The 23,698-nt window shown below is 50.3% G+C and overlaps 1 protein-coding gene and 1 long non-coding RNA gene across 4 annotated transcripts in view; one reads left to right on the top strand and one right to left on the bottom strand.

Annotated features, from left to right (window-relative positions):
- Nucleotides 1-46: 46 nt before the first annotated feature.
- Amz1 (archaelysin family metallopeptidase 1) overlaps nucleotides 47-23,698 on the bottom strand; it is a 32,722-nt gene continuing 9,070 nt past the window's right edge. For 2 of the 3 annotated variants that reach the window (XM_040751269.1, XM_040751270.1), the window contains 6 exons: nucleotides 15,851-16,371; nucleotides 13,665-13,832; nucleotides 9,285-9,413; nucleotides 8,820-8,989; nucleotides 4,241-4,417; nucleotides 47-1,424 (listed from right to left, as the gene is read on the bottom strand). In XM_040751269.1, coding sequence (XP_040607203.1) covers nucleotides 867-1,424; nucleotides 4,241-4,417; nucleotides 8,820-8,989; nucleotides 9,285-9,413; nucleotides 13,665-13,832; nucleotides 15,851-16,154 — 1,506 coding nt within the window. In that variant the 5' untranslated portion in view covers nucleotides 16,155-16,371 and the 3' untranslated portion in view covers nucleotides 47-866. Of the gene's footprint in view, nucleotides 1,425-4,240; nucleotides 4,418-8,819; nucleotides 8,990-9,284; nucleotides 9,414-13,664; nucleotides 13,833-15,850; nucleotides 16,372-21,127; nucleotides 21,264-23,698 lie in introns of those variants that run through there. The other variant, XM_040751268.1, reaches the window with a different exon arrangement.
- Nucleotides 15,792-21,536, top strand: LOC121142027. The gene is made up of 2 exons (XR_005879042.1): nucleotides 15,792-15,863; nucleotides 20,564-21,536. It is a non-coding gene; the product is annotated as an uncharacterized LOC121142027 (long non-coding RNA).

The raw sequence follows: 23,698 nt of genomic DNA, 5'->3' as shown, positions 1-23,698 counted from the left end.
TGTGTGTAAAAGAGCTTCAACAATACATGACACAGAAAAACACAGCTGTGGATGAATAATTTTAATGCCATTCTTCTGTCAGGAGTTTATAGCCTGAGACAGGAAAAATGCCATCAAAGAGAGAAGAGCCGAGCCCCCACCGCCACACTGGCCTAACTGGAGTGACAGCACAAGCAGCAGACTGGGATTGGAGAAGCGGCCTCTCCGCCTTCCACACCCAACCTCATGAGCCTGCACGTTAGTCACCCAATCACCCAACTTCTGTCTGAGAAATGGCCAACCTCACAGGGCACACATTTCTCCAGGAGTTTCAAAAGGCCTGTGCCAGCCTTGATGAGCTGAAAGTCATTCTAGCCACAGAAAAGAACCCTGTATGAGTGACACAAAGTTAAAAAAAAACAGTGCTGGATTGATGGCTCAGACATTAAAGGTGTACTGCGCTTGCAGAGAGCCTGAGTTCAACTGCAAGCCCCCACATAGGGTTCACATTTCCTGTAATGGCATCCAGGGATTCTGACGCCCTCTCCTGGCCTCTGTGGCCAGCTGCACTCATGCACAGACAGAGGGACACAAACATACACATAGCCACATAACCCATATTGCAGAGTGGACCGGAGCCTCCTCCTGTAGGGAAGAAGCAAGCATATGGCTACCTCCTGCCTCTTGGCCAAGGCTACAGGCCACATAACATGAGGACCCTGTGGTCAAGCACCCAAGGAGCATTTCTTCAGCTTCTGGGGACATTTCTTTTAACCCAGAAGATACCAGAGTACCCTCAGTCACTGGCCAGGCATGGTCAGTTGGTATCTTCAGGAAAAAAATGCCCGGAGCCGACTTCACTATATTGGATGGTCCATCTTGAAGCATTAATTCTCTGCACCCCAGCGGCAGTGGGAAGAACTGGTCTTGGTAAGTCTTCGAGAGCTCAACCTCCGCCTCAGGGAAGAGAACTTGTCGCCCAGGACCCTGCGCAGACCCACATTATCCTTGACACAGGGCAGGTGCTGCCTGGTGACTGGGAGCTGCCCCGTGAACATCTCCCACCGGCCCATGGCATCCACAGCTGCATCTATGTGGACCAGCTCGTCTTCAGACACTTCCTTCTCCAGAGCCTGGATACATGCATGCAGCCACTGTCCATACTCCTCAAGGGCCTCCACTGGGCCCCCGAGTTTCAGCAACACTTCTGAGGCCGCCAGAGAGCTCAGTCCATCCTCAGACCCTGGTTCAGGCCCATCAGGGAAGGCATGACTCCATGCATCAGGGGTGACGGGATCTGACGGACTGGTGACAGGCTCTGTGTCACTCTCGAAGCCCATGCCTGAGTCAGCACTGAAGGGCAGGGTGTCATCTGACACAGATGGTTCCCCAGCTTCTTGGCCAGACCACGTCTCCGCCATCACCCGGGTCCAAGTGTGGAGTCTCTATGGGAAGAGACATAGACTGGGTTTCTGTTTAGCCAGGGAGCTTCTGGCGACCACCCTAGAGCCAGCAGGAGGCTGGAGCCATAAGGGCCCTTGAGCTGGGCCTATCTGAGGACTAGAGCCCAGGCCACAGCTGAGCCAGACCTCCCAACTCCCAGAAGCCCACCTTTCACAGGTACTCAGCAAGCAGCTGTTAACCAGCCATTGCCCAGAGATAAATTACATGAAAATTATAGCTAATTTGAACCTTGTCTGTCTGTGCATGTGTTTATGCATGTGTGTGAGCACGCAAGTTTTGGGGGCAGGTACACACATGCATGTAGAGGCCACAGATCCACACCAAGCACCTTGGTTTTTTGAGACAGTCCCTCACTGACCCTAGAGCTCACCATGGTTAGACTGGCTGGGTTTAAAGGCATGGCATGTAACCACTGGACTTTTTACATAGTTGCCGAGGATCCAAATTCAGGCCCTCATACTCCCCTCCCCCGCCCCCAGCCTTCTTCCCAGCCCCTAGAGTTAAAACTTTGTTTTCCCCCTTTTATTTTTATTTTTTGTTTGTTTATCGTTCTTGTTCCTTTAAAAAAAATATTTAGCCAGGTATGGTGGTGCATGCCTTTAGTCCCAGCACTTGGGAAGTAGAGGCAGGTAGATCTCCGAGTTAAAGGCCAGCCTGGTCTATAGAGTTCCAGGACAGCTAGAACTATTTTGTTGAGGCCCTGTCTCAAGAAAACAAAAAAGATTTATTTTATGAGTACATATATGTGCCTGCGTGTATATATGTGCAACATGCATGTAGGTGTGTGCCCCCAGTGGCTACATAAGGGCATCAGGTCTCACAGAGTTGGAGTTAACTAGCAGTTGATAGGTACTGGGAATCAAGCTGTTCTTAACTACTGAGCCATCTCTCTGGTCGAGTTAAAACTTAAAGCCAAGTTGGGCATTGATGGTGCACGCCTTTAGTCCCAGCACTTGGGAGGCAGAGGCAAGTGGAACTCTGTGAGTTCAAGGCCAACCTGGTCTACAGAGCGAGTTCCGGGACAAGCTCCAATGCAATACAGAGAAACCTTGTCTTGCAAAGCCAAAAAGGAAAAAAAAAACCTAAAGTCAAAGGGAAGAATCAACACACTCCAACCCCTAAGCTGTGCTATGACATTAGCTTCCTATAGTACATCCCCAAATGGACACCCTCATGTGACAAGATGCAGCATGTCCCACTTCTGCTGTGAGGCTAGACTTAAGTTAGCTCTGTGTCCCCTACCAAAATCTCCAGGGACTGTCCTAGTGACACTGAGCAGACTCCACCTCCTGTGACAGCCAGAAAGGCCACAGTCCCTCTGGTCCCCAGAAGGACTTGGCCACCCCAGGGTGCCAGCTCAACCCCTGGTGTGATCTGACAGCAACTCTATCACAAATCTTCAGGGAGGGGCAAGCAAGATGACCCAGTACAAAGGACTCTCCCACCAAACCCGAGTTTGACCCCATGACTTACATCCTCTCAACTCCCTATGCCCACCACGGCACACGTGTGCACAAATAATAAATGAAATCTATAAAACTGGAGGGAGCTGGAGAAATGGCTCAGCAGTTAAGAGTACTAGTTATTTTCCCAAAGGACTCAAGTCCAATTCCCAGCATCCACATGGCAATTCACATTATTCACTCTAGTCTCAAGGGATCTGACACCCTCTTCTGGTCTCCACAGGCGCCAGGCATACACATGGTACACAGACATACATATAGGCAGAACATCCATACACATGAAAATGAAATAAGTGAATCATTCTTTTTTTTCTTCAAGACAAGGTCTCACTATGTAGCCCTGGCTGTCCTGGAACTCACTATATAAACCATGCTGGCTTCTAACTCAGAGATTCACTCACCTGCCTCTGCCTCCTGTGTGCTGGGATTAAAGATGTGCACCACCACACCTGAGCTAAATACATCTTTTAAAAAATATTTTATTTATTTATTATGTATACAATCCTCTGCCTGCATAGCAGAGGGCATCAGAATTCATTCAAGGTGATTGTGAGCCACCATGTGGTTGCCGGGAATTGAACTCAGGACCTTTGGAAGAACAGACAGTGCTCTTAACCTCTGAGCCATCTCTTGAGCTGGCTAAATAAATCTTTATTTTAAAAAATTTAAAAAGAAAAAAAACTGAAGGGAGGGAGGCTTTCCAGAGAGTAAACTGAGCCTAGACACTGAATACAGCCAATTTTTACACTGAAAACTTTAACCTGATTTCAACCAAAGGTGGACTTCAAAAAAAAAAAAAAAGAAGAAGAAGAAGAAGAAAAGAAAAGCGGCACTTGCCTTTGATCTCGGAACCCTGAGTCAAGTGTCCTGTTTTGCACACAAGCCTTCCAGCAGGGATACAGTTAGGGCGGGGGAAACACGACACACGACACGTGCCTTCCAGCAATACTGCATGCTCACAGCAGAGGGCAGCATCCCCTCACCAGCTCAGTCAAGAGGGAAATCTGCGGCTGGCTGCCCTTCTGACTACCAGCTTCCCCCTTTCTCCCAGGGGCGGTACTGCCTCTGGGTACAGGGTCCTCGGTATCCACCAAAGAGCAAGGAAGAAGAGACATGGGGAAGATGTGGGGAAGGGGGCCGTCACCTGAGCTCTGTAAACCACCTGCACTTGCCCTCCTCCACCCACCACAGCCTGATGTCACTGACACCAGCCCGGGTGTTTCATCTGCCAACAAGACCTGCAGTCCCCTCCCCGGGAGTGCTGGTGCAAGCATGTCCTTTGGCTGTCCCCTCCCACTGCCTCTGGGCGGCTGCCCCACGCCCCACACACTTACCTTGTACCTCTCCAGGAGCCGGAAGCCCAGGAGGTGCTGCAGTTTCCGAAGGCAGATGGGACAGAGGTCTAGGGGCCGCCTTATGGCTTCATCCAGGCTAAGCGCCCCCTGCAGGAGACAGCGAAGCCAACGACAGCTCCCCAGGCCCAGGAGGTGGCAGAGCTCATGGCAGGTGACCTGAGAAGAAACACCACGGCCTTGCCTCACCCTCTCGGCATCTTACTCCCACCCAGGGATGCCTGAGCCAGCTGGCCAGCCATAGCAATCCAACACCTTGGGTAACGAAGATTACCTGGGCAGGATCCACGCAGCGCCCTCACCGCATCCTCCTTAGTGACTGTAAGAAGTCACACAGCATGAGGAGGCTTAGAAGCCAGCCAGACCAGGGGCCAGATCCCAGAATCCTGTAGGTTCATGGCTGTGTGACCCTGAACTTGGGGTCTTTGAGCCTTGGTTTACTCACTCTGTAAAGTAAGGGACTGTTGTGGAACTATCTTCAGATGTGTTACATGTGTTTATGCCGTGGAACATTGGTTTTAATGATGCAAAGGTGTGTTGCATTCTTTTATGTTGCCTTTGTTTAACTCTGTGAAGCTGTGTTACTGTGCCTGTCTAAAACACCTGATGGGTCTAAAGGAACTGAAAGGCCAAGAGCTGGGCAGAGAGACAGCGTCTGACAGAGTGTGAAAAGAAGAGACTGAAATCTGCACGGTATGGCTTACAGCTACCGGAGAGGCAAACTGAGCTGCAGAATCTGGATAAATGTCACCAAGAAAAGATGACCGCAACAGAGTTACAAGCAAGAGCAGCATGCCCCTCAAAGAGAAGCCGAGCTCAAGAGTCGGTTAGAAAGTTTGAGCTGCGGATGTGGAGCTGTGAAACAGAGAGAAACACAGCCAAACAGAAGCCACAGGCAGGGAGTGAACGGCCTGAAGAATAAGCTACAGAAACCGAAAGTGGAATTAGATGAAGCGAGGTTAAGGGAAAAGCAGAAAGCAGCTGTATCACCAGGAGGAAGTCATCACCGGGGGATGTTCTCACTCACAAAGCGGAAGAGCTCTGGCTAATGCCTGAGCAGGGCAGGCCCAAGGGCAGGTCTTCGGAGGGGCTGGCTCTTCAGATCGAGCTAACTGAAGTGGAAGTGCTCTCCTCACAAGAGCCCTCCTCTGGATACTCGGCTGTATTGCTGCGCCTGTCTACAATGCCTGATGGTCTAATAAAGAGTTGAACAGGAGAAAGGATAGGCAGGCCTGGCAGACAGAAAAAATAGGAGGAGGCAGAGCCAGAACAAGGAGAAGAGGACTCTAGGGGACAGCCACCCGCTCAGTCACTGAGTAAGATATACAGAAGTTAAAAAAAAAAAAAAGGCCCAGAGGCAAAAGGTAGATGGGATAATTTAAGAAAAGCTGACTAAAAATAAGCCAAGTTAAGACTGGGCGTTTATAAGAAAGAATAAGTTTCCGTGTAATTTATTTGGGAGCTGAGTGTTGGGCACTCAAAAGAGTAAGAAAAACAAACTAACGTGAACTCAAATTTCATGCCTCCTTTAAGAGTTTCTGTGTGGTGGTGCATGCTTTATTCCCAAGCACTCGGGAGGCAGAGGCAGGCAGATCTCTGTGAGTTAGAGGCCAGCCTGGTCTATAGAGCAAGTTCCAGGATAGGCTCCAAAACTACACAGAGAAATCCTGTCGGGGGGGGGGAGGAGAGAGAGACAGAGACAGAGACAGAGAGTTTCTGCCTTGAGTAGCAGGTATATTACAAAAAACAACAAAAAAAGCTAAGTTAAAAAACAAAAACATATCTACGGCAGCACAGGCATAAGCTTCCTAGAGCTAGGAAATTTGAATGCAGTCTCCCAAACACAACTCCTTTCATGACCAACCAGAGTAGCAGGAGGAGCCAGTGACCAAAGCCTGCAGAGGACTACGCCTACCGCTTAGCAGTTTTAAAGTTCACGCAGATTCAAAAGGCTTTATAAATGATATACAGTAAAAGAGGTTCATACTGGAAAAATCTGTAATCAGGTTCTAGTGTGGTTTACAATGTCTGTAGGCTTAAGAAAGAAAAGAAAATGGGTACAGACACTCATAGAAAGAAATAGATTAAAAATAATAAAGTCTTTAAAGAGACAGTAAGGGGGGCATGTAAAGATGGAAAATACACCAGGAGCCTGGATCTTGTATGTTACTGTGTTGATTTTGAATGTTTTGATTGCTGATAAGCAAAGGACAGCTGCTAAGAGACTCAGACTTGAAAGGGGACTGTGGAAATAAACCAGCCTAGATCTTTAGGAATGACTTAACTTTAAAATGGAAGTAAAAAAAATATATTTGTCAGATGGAAATAAAAAATGCTCTGGAGGAGAGGTTTTGTTTTTGTTTCCACAGGAAATGAGAAGCTGTGGGTTCCTTCCAGGTTAGTATGGTTTGATCAGGGAAGACCTCCTGACTCTTCACAGGTGCTAAAATCAACAAAGGTTACTGCTGGTCTTCCCAGGACTTGGCCATTTTCTCAAAAGTTCTCAGGGACAACTAAAGATGCCTTCTGCCCACAGACAACAGGAAGCAGTTTGGAGAACACAGCATCCACATTCCCAAGAGGGGTGTGGGAGGCTTTGGTTATTTGGTAGGTTATGGAAGTATGTTATCATTTAGGGGAATCTAGTATATTGATACAAATTTAGTTACTTTTGTTATATTGTATATATGTTTCTACTCTTGTTTAAGTTATTGTACCTATACAGTTCATTTAAAAATATAAGGTAGAGGACTGAAGACAGGGCTCAGTTGTTAAGAGCACTGACTGCTCTTCCAAAGGACCTGGGTTCAGTTCCTAGCACCCACATGGCAGCTGACAGCTGTCTGTAACTACAGTTCCAGAGGATCTGATGCCCTCATACAAATATACATAGAGGAGAAACATCAATGCATATGAAAAAATAATATATATACATACATATATATGGTAAAGGTCTAGTTTTTGAAAGCTATTATAAACTATTTAGGATAATCAAAAACATAGATTAGTAGTCATCAAATCTGTAGCTATATTAGGCATGACTTCTAGATTATACAGAGATCTCTTTTAGATAAATGGTCTTCAAATACTTCAAAGACCTATAAAATATGGCATTTAAAATATTTTGTTAAGGGGCTGGAGAGATGGCTCAGAGGTTAAGAACACTGGCTGCTCTTCCAGAGGTCCTGAGTTCAATTCCCAGCAACCACATGGTGGCTCACAGCCATCTACAATTCAATCTGGTGCCCTCTTCTGGCATGTAGGCAGAACAGTGTATAAGCAATAAATAAATAACACTTAAAAAAAAAAGAACACACCACTTTAAAAATAAAATTAAATGTTTTGTTAAGTCAGGACTATTCATGACAATGAGGCACATCTGCTCCTGGCAGCACCAATTTGATGCGGGGCATCAAAGAAACTCCATATGGAGTTCCCTTTCACTGTGGCAAGATGAGCCATTTGGGCAAGAAACTGCTTTTGCCTTGACTGCTTGACTGTGGCTGTGCAAACTGGACATGCAGGACCCACAGGAAAATGACGGCTGAACTTTGCCAAAACAAGACAGGAAAGTCCTTCAAATTTCCTGCTTCACTGAAAAGGCTGCTAGATATTCTAGGCCTCTAAGATGAATATGGATGCCCCCGTGTTGCAGAGGAACTTTAGGTGTCTGTCCAGGCATTTAGAAGTCTCTGTCATTTCTAAAGTCCTGGAAGTTGCTTGCAATGCACTTCCTGCTTCTGGGTCTTGGATGGAGTTGAAGACTAGATAGTTATATTTTCAGTTGTCTAATTATGAAAGAGTAAATTAGGTATAAAACTTTGGAGTCACTAAGATGGAATGGATAGTAGAGTGTTTTCTCTGAATTTGCTAAGTGCAAATGAACTGAATACTGTAAATTAATTCTTGAAAACTGTTTTTTGTATATAGTTTTGCTGTTAAAGTTAAAATCTTCCATTTTGATTTAGACAAAAAGGGGAAAATGTTGTGGAATATTATTTCAAGGTATGTTACATTTTTTTCTTCTGCTATTGTTAACAATGCAACAATGCAAAGACGTGTTACAGTTGATTGATTAAATAAAATGAACCTGGGGTCAGGAGGCTAAGTCAGCAACTAGCTGACAGGAAGTGGTAGGGAGGAACCATGTGTAGCTAGGAATCTGGAGTGGGGGCTGTGCACAAGGACGCCAGGTTTTCCAGGAGACGAAAGTTAGGAGAGGAGGTTAGATACTTGAGTTAGCTACTTGCCGTTCAGTCTCTCTGAGGAAACAAGATTTCACCTCAACCTTTGAATCCTGAGTTCTATAGAGGAGTAGAGATCTAGATAAAGTTCCCTTTAGTAGCTGTGATAGAGCCGGTGCCTGAGGGAACAGAATTTCCTCCTGGCTGTGGCCAGTGCAGCTGAACCACTAGCTGTGGAGTTGCAGATGCCGATTAGGACAGCAGTTGCTTAAGCGGCAGTGCTGTATTTAATGAAAAACAACAGGAAACCAGCCTCCTTTTAGCACTGACCATGCTGGGGGCTTATCTCTCTGATCCGTTCTGTCCCCTGTGCTCACCTTGCAGCACTGAACCATGCCCAGGGAGCTGAAGCACAGGGTCCGGCCTCCCTCGTGTGGCAGTGTCTCAGGGTCATCTGCGGCTGCCACCGGCAGAACTGGCTCAGGAACGCTGGGCCCCGCCTGCAGGAACTCCCCAGAGAATCGAGCGAAGCTGCACACACCCACTTCTGGGGAGAGGCCAGAAAAAGGGACATCCATGGTTCAAGGGACCCAGGGCGAAACTATCCCAGCATTCCCTGCAGCCCAGGACAGCCTGAAGAGAAACTCATCCTCCGGCCCTGCCATATGCAGTTAGTTCTGGGGACCAGTCCCTTGCCCAGACCCAGTGAGAATATTGCTTAAAGTTCCTGCACATACATCACCCTGGAGGTGGGGGAATGTGTATGCCATGCCCAGCACTGGTGGGCCTTGGGACCACTCCACTCTGCCTCCGGGGCAATAGTTACTGGGACCTCAGCTCACCATGCCCCGGAAGGAACCTGCCAAATGTGAAGGTCCAGGCGTCATGGGGGTACAAATCAGCCAGTGTGAGGCCCAACACACACAGTGCATCCCCCGGCTTGTTGTTCTTCAAGAAGGACAGGATGCCATCTGCAGGAAGAAGGCTGGGGGTCAGGGTGGGCAGAAGAACCTCCCATCGGTCTCCTGATGTGGGACCAGCTCCTCTCAAAGCTGGATGCTGACAAACTACATCCCTGGGGAGACCCAGAACCCAGAGAAGCTATATGGTCAGCCTGAGAACTATGAGCCTAGCCTCAGAGTCAGGCCAGGGATCCCCAGTGCCGGTCATTTCCTGGGTCTCTGTCTCCTGGGTCATGAGAGCTGAACACAGCAAGGCCATCACCTTCCATGTAGAGAGGCTGAAAGAACAGACAGGGGCTGGGAACATTGTCCAGTAGAGTGCTTGCCATGCCAACATGGGAGCCTGAGTCTGATTCCCAGAACCCATGTAAGAAAGCTTGTCTCGTAGCTCGTGATCCCAGCACTGGGGAAGCAGAGACAGCCAGGCTAGCCAAATTAGAGAGTCCCATGGCAGTGAGGGACCTGTCTCAAAAAACAAGGCTGTCGGTGACTGAAGACCTAACCAAGATTGACCTGTTCTACACACATGCACACACACACACACACACACACACACACACACACACACACACACACACACGGGGGGGGGCAACAAAAACACAGGAGGGAACAGGCAGCTAAACAGTTACCCAAAAATGCCCACATCCAGGTAGGTCCCTAGGCCCTGGGAGCATGTTACCTCAAACAGCAAGAGTTGGAGTTGTGCAGTTGTGATTACAGGTGTAGCAGGTGTCTGAGTCACCAAGGACAGCAGGAGGGAGAAGAGGGAGACCCAGGTGTGGCCAGTGAGGCCCAGGAAAGCCAGGAGAGTGACTGCAGAGGGAGAGGGAAAGGACACTAGACAGAAGAGCTGTCCCAGGGAAGTCTGCTGTGGACGGGGGCGGAGAAGTCATTGGGGCTGGGAGCACCTCCATGGAGATCAAGATGGAGGACAACACAGGACAGGGAAACGGCCACATTGGGGTCTGCGAGCCACTGCTAAAGGGGCATAGAGTGGAGCCCTGCACAGCCCTTACACAGGAGAGCGAGGAAAGAGCCTGCTGGAGCAGAGTGCAGGCCAGGGGGGAGAGAAGAGGGAAGCCAGGGACTTCTGGGGACCTCCAGCCGCATGCATCTTTGTGGGAAAATGTCCCAGCTGTACCCAGCAAGTGGGGAGTGGCTTTCAGCAAGTATGGATCATGCAGGGAGGGGAGGGAATCAGGGAGTGGGGGGTGGGTAATGGAGAACGGAGGAGCCCACATGTGGGAGAGGACGGAGACACTAGGCAGTAGATAGGGTAAAACCACAGGGCTTCATGACCGGCACAGACCATAATAGGCAGAGGACAGAGGTAGAGTGAGAGATGGAGGAGGAGCTGTCACAGGGAGGTATGGTTGCTGGTAACAGCAATGTGGGGTGCACTGCTATCCCACGGAGGTGGTCTACCCATGATGAGACGTTAAAAGTTTCTAAATGCAAGGCATGGTGACACAGGCCTTTAATGCCAGAACTCTGAAGGCAGAAGGCAGGCAGACCTCTGTGAGCTCCAGGCCAGCCAGGGCTACATAGTAAGACCCTGCCCCAAAAATAAAGTCTCAAAACTTTTTTTTAAGTAAACTGATTTTGACTGATAGAATATTTGACGTCATCAAAACTATCATAGAAACAGGGTTTTCTTTTTCAGTGTTTTTTGAGCCCTGCATGTGCTATACAAGTACTCTACTGCTAAGCCCCACCCCAGCCCTCACTGGGGGATTCTAGGCAAGTGCTCTACCACTGAGCCACACCCCAGCCCTCACTGGGGGATTCTAGGCAAGTACTCTACGGCTAAGCCCCACCCCAGCCCTCACTGGGGGATTCTAGGCAGGTGCTCTACCACTGAGCCACACCCCAGCCCTCACTGGGGGATTCTAGGCAAGTACTCTACTGCTAAGCCCCACCCCAGCCCTCACTGGGGGATTCTAGGCAAGTGCTCTACCACTGAGCCACACCCCAGCCCTCACTGGGGGATTCTAGGCAAGTACTCTACTGCTAAGCCCCACCCCAGCCCTCACTGGGGGATTCTAGGCAGGTGCTCTACCACTGAGCCACACCCCAGCCCTCACTGGGGGATTCTAGGCAAGTGCTCTACCACTGAGCCACACCCCAGCCCTCTTTTTACTGGTTTAAAATGGGTTTTTGGTAGGTAGCCTACGCTGCTCTCAACTCACTCTGTAGCCCAGGCAAGCCTAAAACTTTAAATCCTCTTGAGTTAGCCCTGCACTACCCCATCAGCTGACCTCAATGAACTTTTCCTGAGCCAGACATCTGCTAAGAAAGCAGGACCAGAAGAAGCTCAGCCCACAGGGCAGTGAATCTGGGCAGCTCCGTAGGCAGGAGACAGACCCCAGGAATACCTCCCTACCCTGCCTGCTGCCACTGGGTTCCATGCCCAACACAGGATGCGGACTGCCCTCAAGGGTCACAGAACAGCCCAGAAAAGAATCATGCCTTTTTCATACATGGCCTAGCAGGGAGAAGAGAAACCCCCTCTCTGAAGGAAAGCTATCCTGGAACATAGATTCTCCCGGGAAATGCAACCAAAACTAGTAAGTCCCTGGGCACTGTGGTGTTCACCTTTAATCTCAGCACTGAAGAAGTTGAGGCAGGGGCATCACAAGAAGGAAGCCTGTCTGGGCCACTGAGCTCCTCCTGTCTTAAGAATCCACAAAAGCGGGAGGTGCAGAAGATTGGCTCAGTCCCGGCACCCTCATGGAGTACCACAACCTCTTGTAACTCCAATTCCAGGAGAAACAATGCCCTCTGGCCTCGGGCACCTGCACGTATGTGACCTACATAAAGTCACACAAGCACACATACACACACATATATAAAAGAATAGCTTTTAAAGCTAGGAGAGGTGATGGAGAGATGGCTCGGCCTTTAAAAGCACTGGCTGCTTTTTGCAGAGGGCCAGGGGTCAGTTCCCAGCACCCACCAGTGACTCATAACCACCTGTAAGTCCAGTTCCAGGAGGATCTAATGCCCCTTCTGACCTCAGCATACATATGTGCTGGCAAACACTCACATAAAAACAAATAAATTTTTGTTGTTGTTGTTTTTGTTTTTTTGTTTGTTTTTTGAAACAGTGCTTCTCTGTGTAGCCCTAGCCATCCTGGAGCTCACTCTGTAGACCAGGCTGACCTCGAACTCACAGAGATCCGCCTGCCTCTGCCTCCCGAGTGCTGGGATTAAAGTGTGTGCCACCACCACTGGTCATAAATAATTTTTTAAAGTCCTGACTAAGTCAGGAGTGGTCATTTGTGACTGTGATCCCAGCATTTGAGAAGGTGAGACAAGTGGATGCCAGCAGCTCACTGCTCAGTCGGCCTGGCTGACTCGGCAAGGTCCAAACCAATGAGAGACCCTGTCTTAAGAAAGAAGCAGAGAGGGTGGGGAGATGGCTCACTGATTAAGAACACTAGCTGGTCTTCCAGAAGTCCTGAGTTCAATTCCCAGCAACCACATGATGGCTCACAACCATCTGGTGCCCTGTTCTGGTGTGCAGGCACACACACAGAACCCCAAGAACTAACTAGCAAGATTTCTTAATCTTTACAAACCCACAATAAGATATACTTCATCTTTTTGTTTTGTTTTGTTTTTTGTTTTTTTGTTTTTTGTTTTTTGAGACAGGGTTTCTCTGCGACTTTGGAGGCTGTCCTGGAACTAGCTCTTGTAAACCAGGCTGGTCTCGAACTCACAGAGATTTGCTTGCCTCTGCCTCCTGAGTGCTGGGATTAAAGGCGTGCACCTTTATTTATTTATTATGTATACATAATAAATCTTAAAAAAGAGAGAGAGAGAAAAGAAAATAAAGGAGAACAAGTAGGGCTAGAGAGATGGCTCAGCAGTTAAGAGCACTGACTGCTCCTCTAGAAATCCTGAATTCAATTCCCAGCAACCACATGGCAGCTTACAACTGTCTATAACTTCTGATTCAAGGGATCTGGCACCCTCACACAGACATACATGCAGTAAAAAGACCAATGCACACAAAGATAAAAATAAATCTTAAAAAAATTAAGAAAACAAAGTGGACAGCTTCCGAGGAATGATATCCTCTGGTTTACACACACACACACACACACACACACACACACACACACACACACACACACACAGAGCCCATCAAAACATTCCTTCCCTTTCCAGGGCTCCTTTCTTCCAACTTTTCCTTCCAGAAGGATCTATTGCTGCACAGTGGAGTCCCAGGCTGTCCCCCACACCTGCCTCACTCACCTGTGTGAAGCTGGAGCCCATCAGTGTCTTGACTGGGTCTTGAGGAGCAGTGGATGGAGGCAGCAGCCACTGAGGGCAGGCACTTAACTCGAAGGCCCAGGAAGAAAGCCTCTGCACAGTTTCTAAGGTGGTCCAGCAGGGGGCATCCCGCCAGCCCCTCACTCAGATCTAGGTGAACAGAAACACACCAGCCGGCTGTGACCTCCTGCCCAGTGAGTCTCACTCATGCTGGCCCTTTAGGTGAAAAAGGCAGGGATCACAGTCCTGTGTGATAATTCAGGGTGGGTGAAGGCATCTAAGCTGACTGGAAGAGGGCAGCTGGCATAGCTAGAAGCTAACAGGTCCCAGGCCAAGAGGAAGGCAGCCTGGCTAGGGCAGAGGGGCATAAACTGGCAGTGGTGGCCAGGGCACCAGGTGCAGTGAACAGCCACTGGAGGGAGGGGCATGTGCTCTCTGTGTGCCACTTGGACAGGGCACAGATCTTGGATGGAAACAAGAAGTGAGTGGTTTCAGGGTCCCCAACAATGTTAGAAATGAGGCTGGAGGTGTGGCTCAGTTGGTCAAATGCTTACCAAGCATGCACAAGGGTCTGGATTGCAGCCCCATCACTGTGCACAGGGGCATTGTGGTGCACACCTGTAATCCCAGCACTCAGGAAGCGGGGGTAGGAGGGGCAGGAGTTAAATTTGTTCAGGGCCAGCCCAGACTAAGAGGGATGGAGAGATGGTTCAGCAGTTGAGAGCACATATTGCTCTACTAGCGGGCCCAAGTTCAATTCTCAGCACCCACTTTGGGCAGTTCACAACTGCTTATTACTCCATCTCCAAAGAGATCAGACATCTCTGGCCTCTGAGAGCACCTGTACTCATGTGCACAAACCCACACAGAGACACAAATACACATATTAAAAATAAGAATGGAAAGAAGTCAGGCAGTGGTGGCATATGCCTTTAATCCCAGCACTAGGGAGGCAGAGGCAGGTGGATCTCTGTGAGTTAGAGGCCAGCCTGGTCTACAGAGTGAGGTCCAGGTCAGCCAAGGCTACACAGAGGAACCCTATCTTGAAAAGAAAAAAGGAATGGAAAGAAGTGAGAGCGGGCAAAAGACAGGTCCTAGGCCCATCCCACCCTCCTACCCACAGATGACGTAGGCAGAAGGGCATGAGCAGTCTGCTTGCTGAGGGATGCTGGGCCGCAGGAACCTCAGTGACTGTGGCACTCTGGTCCTAAGCATCAGGAAGGAACTGTCGGAGAACCCAGGCTGGTCACTGAGGTGCCATTTGAAGGGGCAGGACAAAGCAGGGTATATCAATGTCTCAAAAAGTCTGTGCCCTCTGTCCTCAACTACAAAGCTAATAGCCACAACAAGTGTCCTGTGTGTCCCAGTGCCAGGTAGGGACCTACTAACTTTGGTATACTGAGAACACAGGGGCCAGCTTGTCCCTCCTCCCTCTCCAGCACCTGGCTGAGCCATTTCTCAGCCCTGGTCGTCCTACTTCCTCTAGTCTCTGCCTGACAAGAAGAGCTGGAGGATTCTCTGGAGATCCCCCAAGGCCCCTCCATGCCAGTCCAGTGTCTTCTAAGAGATCATGAGGCCGGTTGGATTTGCCTTCAAATCCCACCTTATCCAGAATCCAGCTGTGTCACCAGGCAAGCCAGCAACATGGCCAACCTCAGCTTCCTGCCTGTGAAATGAGTGGTTCCTGCCCTCAGCACCCACAGAGACCCAGCACAGGACCTAGGGTAGTGCAGGTTATATCCAGGTCATGGCCAGGACTATGAGCACACACCTAAATGGCCCGTGTGTACCGATAGAACGGGGAATCCTAAAAAGGCAAGCCACATTGCCTTTCAAGTCACTTCTGCCTGGGGCTATTTTGTTTGTTTATTGTTTTTCGAGACAGGGTTTCTCTGTGACTTTGGAGGCTGTCCTGGAACTAGCTCTTGTAGATCAGACTGGTCTCGAACTCACAGAGATCTGCTTGACTCTGCCTCCTGAGTGCTGGGATTAAAGGCGTGCACCACACCACTTCCCAGCAGCCTGGGGTTATTTCTTACTGGGAGTTTCTAGGCAGCTGCTCTACACTGAGTCACACCCCAGTCCCTCACTAGGAGATTCTAGGCAGTTGCTCTACAACTGAACCACACCCCCCAGGAGTTCTGATGGCTCCCGCCCAAATCTCATACCTATAGGCTGCAGGTAAATGTGTTTGCGGGCCAGGCTCTGTTTCCGGGGCTGCAGGGAAGCATGGAAGGTTTCAAAATCCTCAGGGGCCTCTGGATAACTCAGGAGCCAGTCAAAGGCCGAGTGGATGAGCAGTGTGCTGAAGAGGGTCCGGTGAGGGTTGTAGGCCTCAGACAGGAAGAGCCTCTCTGACGGGGAGAAGGCTGAGGTATAGAGCTGCTTCAGGGCCAGATCACGGGAGATCAAGGCATCCTTCAGGGCCCGGGGCCCAAAGTTGAACTCCTGGGGTGGTCTGCACTGCAGCATGGTGTGTGTGTGGCCCCTGGCCACTCCCTGGAGCTCCTTTTCTGGCCCATGAATCTCCCAGGGGACAGCCACGGTCTCTTCTAGAACCTTCCCTCAGGCTGATAGAGTAGCTGCTTGGGGCTTCCAGGAATGGAGACTGAAGTGAGAGACTGTGTGACTCAGTTCTGCCTTGTGCTGGAACTTCTCGGCAAAGCGAGCAAAGGCTTGCTGTATCACCCTGCAGAGGACACCCCAGGCACATGGTCACTGTTTTGATCACAAATGACTCTCAGACTAGAGGCAGTTTTCTGTGAACTGGAGTCAGAAGGATGCAGTCTGCCTCTAGGAGGTAGCATTCACCCAGTCAGATCAGAAAGGATGCGTGGGCACCTGCCCTGCGCCTGCTCGTGGTGTCTGCGTGCCTGTGGAGGCCAAAGGTTGACGTCAAGTCTATCACTCTCCACTTGACTTTTGGAAAAATAGTCTCTCCCTGAACCTAGAGCTTATAAATTCAACCAGACTGTCTGGCTAGCAAACCCGCAGACATGCCACCTCAGTTTGTCACATGGGTGTTGGGGATCCAAACTCAGATCCCCATGGTTGTGTGGCAAGTGCTCTACCCACTGAGCCATCCCCCATCCCAGAACTGAGCATGGAGGTGCCCTATTTCCTCACAGAGCTGTATGTACTTCCACGGGTCCCCAACTCTGCTTTGAGCCCTCAGAAGCTAGAGGACTATAAGGAGGCCTCTACTCTTCAAGGCTAGGAGGGCTCCTTCAAAAAAGCCAGAGGCTGCTCTCCCTGCCTTTAAAATGCATCAGGTTCCCCTGGGAAGATGACCAGGCCCTCCCCCAAACCATAGGCTTCCTTTCAAGAGCCCTGAGTGCACCCAGGGGCTGTCCTCTGGGGAGGAAGGCAGCCCGACGCCTCCCAGGCCCTGATTTCTAGAATATTAACAAGGCTCTAAGACACAGACCTAACAGGCAGCACGCATTTGGGACGCAGCAAATTGTAACTGGAGGCAAGCAGCCAGGCGGACAGGCAGAGGGGCTGCGAGCGGTGGTAGTCGCTGTCAACCAGAGCCCTCCCTAGGAGTGAAGACTGGCACATGGGTGCTTCCATCGGGTCATGCTGGGCTCCAGACACAGACTGCTTTGGGCTTCCTTTTGCATCTCAGAGCAGTTAGCTCAAGCAGGAACAGAGGGCTGGCAGATGCTGTTTTCCTTCCCTGCCCCGGCATGGTCGGCTCCCAGAGGGGAGGAGGGGCGCAACCCCAGAGGCCCTGCAGGTGCTGAGCACCTGATTCCATGCACATCTCACCAACCTATTTTTGTTTCCAAATGCCAATCACACCACCTACTTAGACTCCTTGCTCTGCCCCAGACTTGCTCACAAACACAACACCCCAAGCTTGAGTCAATTAAGCCAGGAGCCATGCTTCCGAATTACTCCTCAAGGTTGTAGCTACTTCATCCCTTCTCTCTCTGTGTCTCTCTGTCTCTCTCCTCCCTCTCTCTGTCTTTCAGTGATAGAGATGGAACCTGGGTCCTGATGCAGGCTAGGTAAACCCTATCCCTGAGCCATACTTATAACCCCTCGATGGGAAGTTCAAAGCAGGTGCTCCACTGAAGAGCCATGCCCCAGCCCCTCACAGGGAGATTCTAGGCAGGGGCTCTACCACTAAGCCACACTCTAAGATCAGAATTACCCTTTCTGTAACTCGAAATGGTCTATGTGTTATTTCTCTGGAGTAGCCCAAGAAGGTCTACCTCACAGCTTCCTCAAGAGAAGAAAAGAAGGGAGACCATGGTATCACAGACATCCTGAACCACTCTGATTAACATCTTGCATACCTCATCTGTCATTCTGAAAATCACTCAGTATCAGGGTGATGGTGCTCACCTTTAATCCCTGCACTCAGGAGGTAGAAACAGGCAGATCTCTGAGTTACAGGCCAGCCTGGTCTACAGAACAAGTTCTAGAACAGTCAGGACTACACAGGGAAACTTCTCTCAGAAAAAAAAAGAAAGAGAAAAGAAAAGAAAGAAAGAAAAAGAAAATCTCCCAAGGTTCACTGTGTGAGAGGTGTGTGTGTGTGTGTGTGTGTGTGTGTGTGTGTGTGTGTGTGAACATGGAGACCAGAGGTCAATGTCAGGAGTCTTCCTCAATCATGTTCCATGTTATTTTTGGGCAGGGTCTCTCATTGACCCTTCAGCTTATTAATCATCTAGACTGGCTGTCCAGTGAGCTCTGAGGACCCTCCTGTTACCACCTCCCCACAACAGGGCTACAGTTACAGATGTGGACTGCTATATTTGCTCTTATGGGGGTCTAGTACCCACTGAGATATCTCCCCAGTCCAAGACTATTTTTAATCTAACACTTCATTTGACCATTATGGCAAGTTTGAAGTGTGGTTATTAATATTTACCCATCTTATTGCCAAATAAACTGAGGCTCAGAGAGGCAAAGCCGACTGTCCTGGGTTGCACAGCTCGCTTGGATCCTGACTATGATTTAGTTCCCTCTAATCTTGACTCGTGGACCCTCTTCTACCCATAGGGTCTTCCCTGTGAGCATCCAATTCCCCTCTTACCACCACACATACAAGTCAGGGTCTTCGTTGCTGCCAAACACTCGGCTCAGGGAGAGCCACAGGAAAAGAGAAGTGTTGTCGGTGAGACGGGGTCTCGCTATGTAGCCCAGGCAAGAGCTTTCTTTTTAAAAAGTTCTCAGGCTTGGCCATGTTCATTCCAGTCCCAGCTGTTTAAGGTCTGTCCCCTGCATGCTACTCAGGAGGGCTGCTCTTGTACCCACACACATGCTCAGAGCATCATCTTGACGGGAGGAAGCCAAACCAGAGAATCACCCTGGCGTCTACTCCATGTGGAGTGCCATGGGGCAGCCCCCCCCAAACCCACGGCTTAAAGAAACAGGACACAGCTCCAGGCAACACTGGATGTATGTCACTTGTTGTACCTGCAAATCCAGTACTTGGGTGGCTGAGGCAGGAGGATCACCACAAGTTTGAGGCCAGCCTGGGTTATATGGTGAGAACAACAAGTAGGAAGACAAATGGCATCAGAGGATGATGGGATATTGGGGGTGGGGACCAAAGGAACCACCTTCCAACGGGAACTGGAGGCTGGTTTGACAGGGTCTAAGTTGGGTGCCAGAGAAAGCAAGCCTCAATGTCCCTTCTCATGTCTTTCTCTGGGGTCTGGTAGCCCGGATGTCTACACAGACAGCACTTCCTCTCAAACAGCCCTTGTGGCCATATTCATCTTCTGGGGTTCTTAGAAGACGGCTCTATCCCCGCTCTTGTCCACTATCTCAGTTTTTCCGTCTTGTGTGTCAAGTCCTCACAAGACCACACACTTCATGTAGAGACTGAAGCTTCAGGAGGAAGTGGTCCTAGCAGCTGAAGTAGCCACAAAAAAGGCTGCACGGACTGTGAGGGGTCACCCCACCCTTCCCACCCATCCTGTCAGCCTTGTCAAATCCTCCTCAGAATAAAACGCCTAAGCTGGCCCTGAGCTGTCCTCTGTGGCTGTCCAGCCTGTGTCCCACAAACCTTGAGATCTCAAAGAGCTAGAGAGATACTGCCATTTCATCAGGGAAACTGAAGCACAGAAACATTCTTGATTGGTCATGGGTCACGGGGAGAGGCAGGAAGTCTCCTGGTATCCAAGCCATGAACCAGCAGGGTAATGAGGGTCTAGGTCAGTAGTTCTCAACCCATGGTTTGCAACCCCCATGGATTGCATATCAGATATTTGCATTACGATTCATAACAGTCGCAGCATGAGGAAGGGTGAGAACCACCGTCCTAGAGCAAGGCATGCACCACCCTCTCCCTTCTCTCCCCTGCTGCTCGCTATACCTAGATTCCCTCCCTGTGAGGCGCCTCCCTCTCCGTCCTGTATGGTTCAAAGCCTGGGACAATATGCAATGTTCTTGCTCAGGTTCTGGCTCCCCAGAGAGGCAACTTGAGGTCACCAAGATCAGGTCACCCAACTCCAGTATACTTGTTCCCTTCTCTTATTTGTATTGTTATTTTGAGGTAGGGATTTATCCTGTATCTTGGGCTAGCCTTGAACTGGCAGCGATGCTCCTGCCTCAGCCTCGCAGTGGCTAGAATCACAGGCTTGCCTCACCACATCCAGCAGATGCCTGCCCTTAGGACAAGAATCACGCTCTGCTCCTTGTTATTCTGGAGACTACAAAAAAAAAAAAAAAATGCCCAGCAGCAGCAGGGGTTCATTTACTGAGGGCCAAATCTTCAAGGCAGCTTTAAGCAGCCCCGGGGAGAAGGAAATGCTAGAAGTGTTTAGAGAGGGGAACCTGGCTTAGACGGCTGGGGGAGGTCTCCCCCGTGCAGACCCCACCCTCACCTGTGAGCCCCAAATTCCAACCTAATTTCCTTTCAGGCAGTGAAAGGTCCCGCACCTGAGCTTCCCACAAGCTCGGAGATGGTCCTACCTTCCCGGAGCTGTGACATCACCAGGTGGCGGTCACTCACACCCGTCCCAGACACAGGCTGGGAAGCAACCCAGGGAAGAGAGACTTCGCCTCTCTGGGGACATCCCACAATAGCCATCTGTCCTTGCTGGGGAATGTCTTCCTTTGGGAGCATTCCCACAGCCTGATGCCGCCCCTCCCCATCTGACGATGTCAAGGCTGTTTGACCTGGTAGCTGCTGACAGGGAGTGGGCATCCCTCCCTTGGGGACCCTGCTCCTTCCTAACTGTCTGGAACCTGACCACCAGCGTGACACGTATCAAATTCCGGTCCCTGAAGCTCACCTAAATCTTTATCCAAGTCCACCCTGTGCGTCACGCGGTTCCGGGCACAGGGACACGCCGCCACCACCCAGACGTCCCCCTGGCTTGCGCTGGCTGGAACCCCCCCGCTCTGCAGCACTACCTGCACCCACCCCGGTATCAGGCCCCCTCCAGGTCCCTTCCTGTGGCTGCTCTCCATGCACTCCCTACCTCGCAGCCCGGTGTCCTCCGGAACTGCCCCAGAGCAGTTTGGTGTGCGGGCCACAGGGATCAAACCAGTCCTGGTATGACGTCAGCACGCGAGACTAGGACCGAAGCGGGATCCGGTGGAAAGTGCTAAAGGAGGACGGTAGGAAACGGTGCCACACCCTCCCCAGTGGCGCTCAGACTTCTGATGTCTTGTCTGCTCAGGAGCACGTGGGACTCGGACACTCCCAGCAACGTGTGCTTCAGAGCTCATCTCATAGCCGGAGGAGAAGCCGGCACATCCCAGCCTAGGACACCAGAGGAAAAGTCAAACGGGGTGGGGGTGGGGCAAGGAGGTTGAGGGCTCCGGGCCAATCTGGGTTATATATAGTGAGAAGTTGTCTCAAATACAATCAAAGCCAAAGCTAAACAAATACAGGTTGTTCTTGTTTTTTGTAAAACAAACAAACAAACAAAAACCCAGGCAAATTCCTGTCTACGGAGGAGCAGGAGGTCCTGAGTCAGACACACAGCGTAAACCGTATGGCAGTGCATGCCTATAACCCAAGGCCTCCAACTTACTCTGTAACCAAGGATGGTCTTCCTGCCTCTACCTCCTGCGGTTGCAGGGCTACACTATCACACCCGTTCCTGCAGTGCTGGGGACTGAACCTAGGACTGGGTTGCATGCTAGGCAAGTACCAACTGAGCCATATCTCTAGCCCCAGACAGTATTCTGAATGCTTCCAGAACATTCTTAACCACAGTCACCTACAAGTTTGTTCCCATTTTGCTGATGGAAAAACTGAGGAGCAAGCAGGAAAACTGATGGAGCTACAGACTGAAAACTCAGCTGAGGATTTCCCAACTTCATCAGGTTCTTGTGCTCTTCTTATTCCTCTTCTAGAGCATTCTTCCCCCCAAATAAGAAGGAGGATGCCTCAACCTCTGTGACACCTGTGGATGCTAAATCAAGGTTTTATCCTGTCCTTCTTGCTGTATCTGAAGTCCAAGCTCTGGACCCAAAAATAGGGCCTGGCAGAGAGCAGGCATTCAATACATACTAGCCAAGGGCAGAGACACATAACCTGCCAAATAAATTACCTTAAGCTGGTATAGACCGTTCATGGTGGCCACATGGGACTGTTTAGTCACTTAACATACACTTTTTATGCTGCCAGAACAGGGAGGCAGACAGATAAAGAAGGTTCCATGAGAACAAAGTGCCACCCCAGGGACCAGAGGACAAGGGACAGCTACAACCATGTTGAGGTCACGTTAGCCCTGGGTTCTTGGCTGCCCCTGGGGATGTCCTTGAGGCTATGGATGGCCAAACCTAACCCAGTGTGGGCGGCACCATTCCCTAGGCACGGGGTGGGGGGAAGGGGGGTGGGGGGTTTGAGCTGTGTAAGGACAGAAGAGTGGGGTTGAGCACAAGCATGTGTGTCTATTCATTTCCCTCTGCTCCTGGCTGTGGTATGACGTGACTGACAGTTTCAGTCCCTTCCTGGACTCCCCTACTAGGACAGGCTGTAATCAGGAGCTCTTGGGTAAGGACAACCCCTATCGCCCACCCCTCTCCCCCCCCTCGCTAGGCTGCCTTTTTTTTTTCCAGGCTGTTTTACCATGGCAACAGAAAAGAAGCTAGGATGGGGGGATGAAGGGGTGGTGTTTCCAGAGCTGAGAACTGTGGTTATAAAGTGGTGATGGGGGAGGGAGGCTGCTGTGTGTGTGTGTGTGTGTGTGTGTGTGTGTGTGTGTGTGTGTGTGTCTTTGGTTCTTTGTTTTGTTTTTTGAGACAGCATACTCACTCTGTAGACCAGGCTGGCCTCCAACTCAGAAATATGCCTGACTCTGCCTGCCAGAGTGTTTGTGATTAAAGGTGTGTGTCACCACTAACTGCCCAGCTGGGAGGCTGCTACTTAACAGCCATGCACTGAGTGGAACTCAGGCAGAGCAGGTGAAATGAGATAATACACTGGAGGCGCCAATGAGAGGGCTCAGCGGGTAAGGGTGCTTGCCACTAAAACCTGGCCACCTGAGTTCGAACCCCAGAATCCATGTAAGGCAGAAGGAGAGAACTGACTCCACAGAGATGTCTTCAGACCTCCACACATTCTCTCTCTCCTCTCTACCCCCCTCTGTCTCTGTCTCTCTCTCTGTCTCTCTGTCTCTGTGTCTCTGTCAATCTCTCTGTCTCTCTGTCTCTCTGTCTCTCTGTCTCTCTCTCTCTCTCTCTCTCTCTCTCTCTCACACACACACACACACACACACACACACACACACACACACACACGGCAATGAGTCACTGTGGTAGTTCTGTCCACTTGGGAGGAGACAAAGAAGAATGGACAAGCAGACACTGACCACAGTGCTGGGAGCCCACAGAGTCTGTTCCATTCCATCCAACCCAGGTGTGGACTCAGGAGCCAAGAGCTGGGAAAATGTTTTCACAGGGATCACGGGACCAAGAGGCCACCTGGAAGCAGCTGCTCTCACACCATATCCCCCTGTCCTAGGCCCTCCAGGAGCTGCTGAAATGTGACAAACTGTGTGTCAACCCTGCAGTAGACTCTCACCCAGTGAGCCCAGGGA

The sequence above is a fragment of the Mesocricetus auratus genome, unplaced genomic scaffold (assembly GCF_017639785.1).
Source record: "Mesocricetus auratus isolate SY011 unplaced genomic scaffold, BCM_Maur_2.0 Super-Scaffold_100008, whole genome shotgun sequence".
NCBI classification, from domain to species: Eukaryota; Metazoa; Chordata; class Mammalia; order Rodentia; family Cricetidae; genus Mesocricetus; species Mesocricetus auratus.
This window is presented reverse-complemented; position numbering and strand designations above follow the sequence as displayed.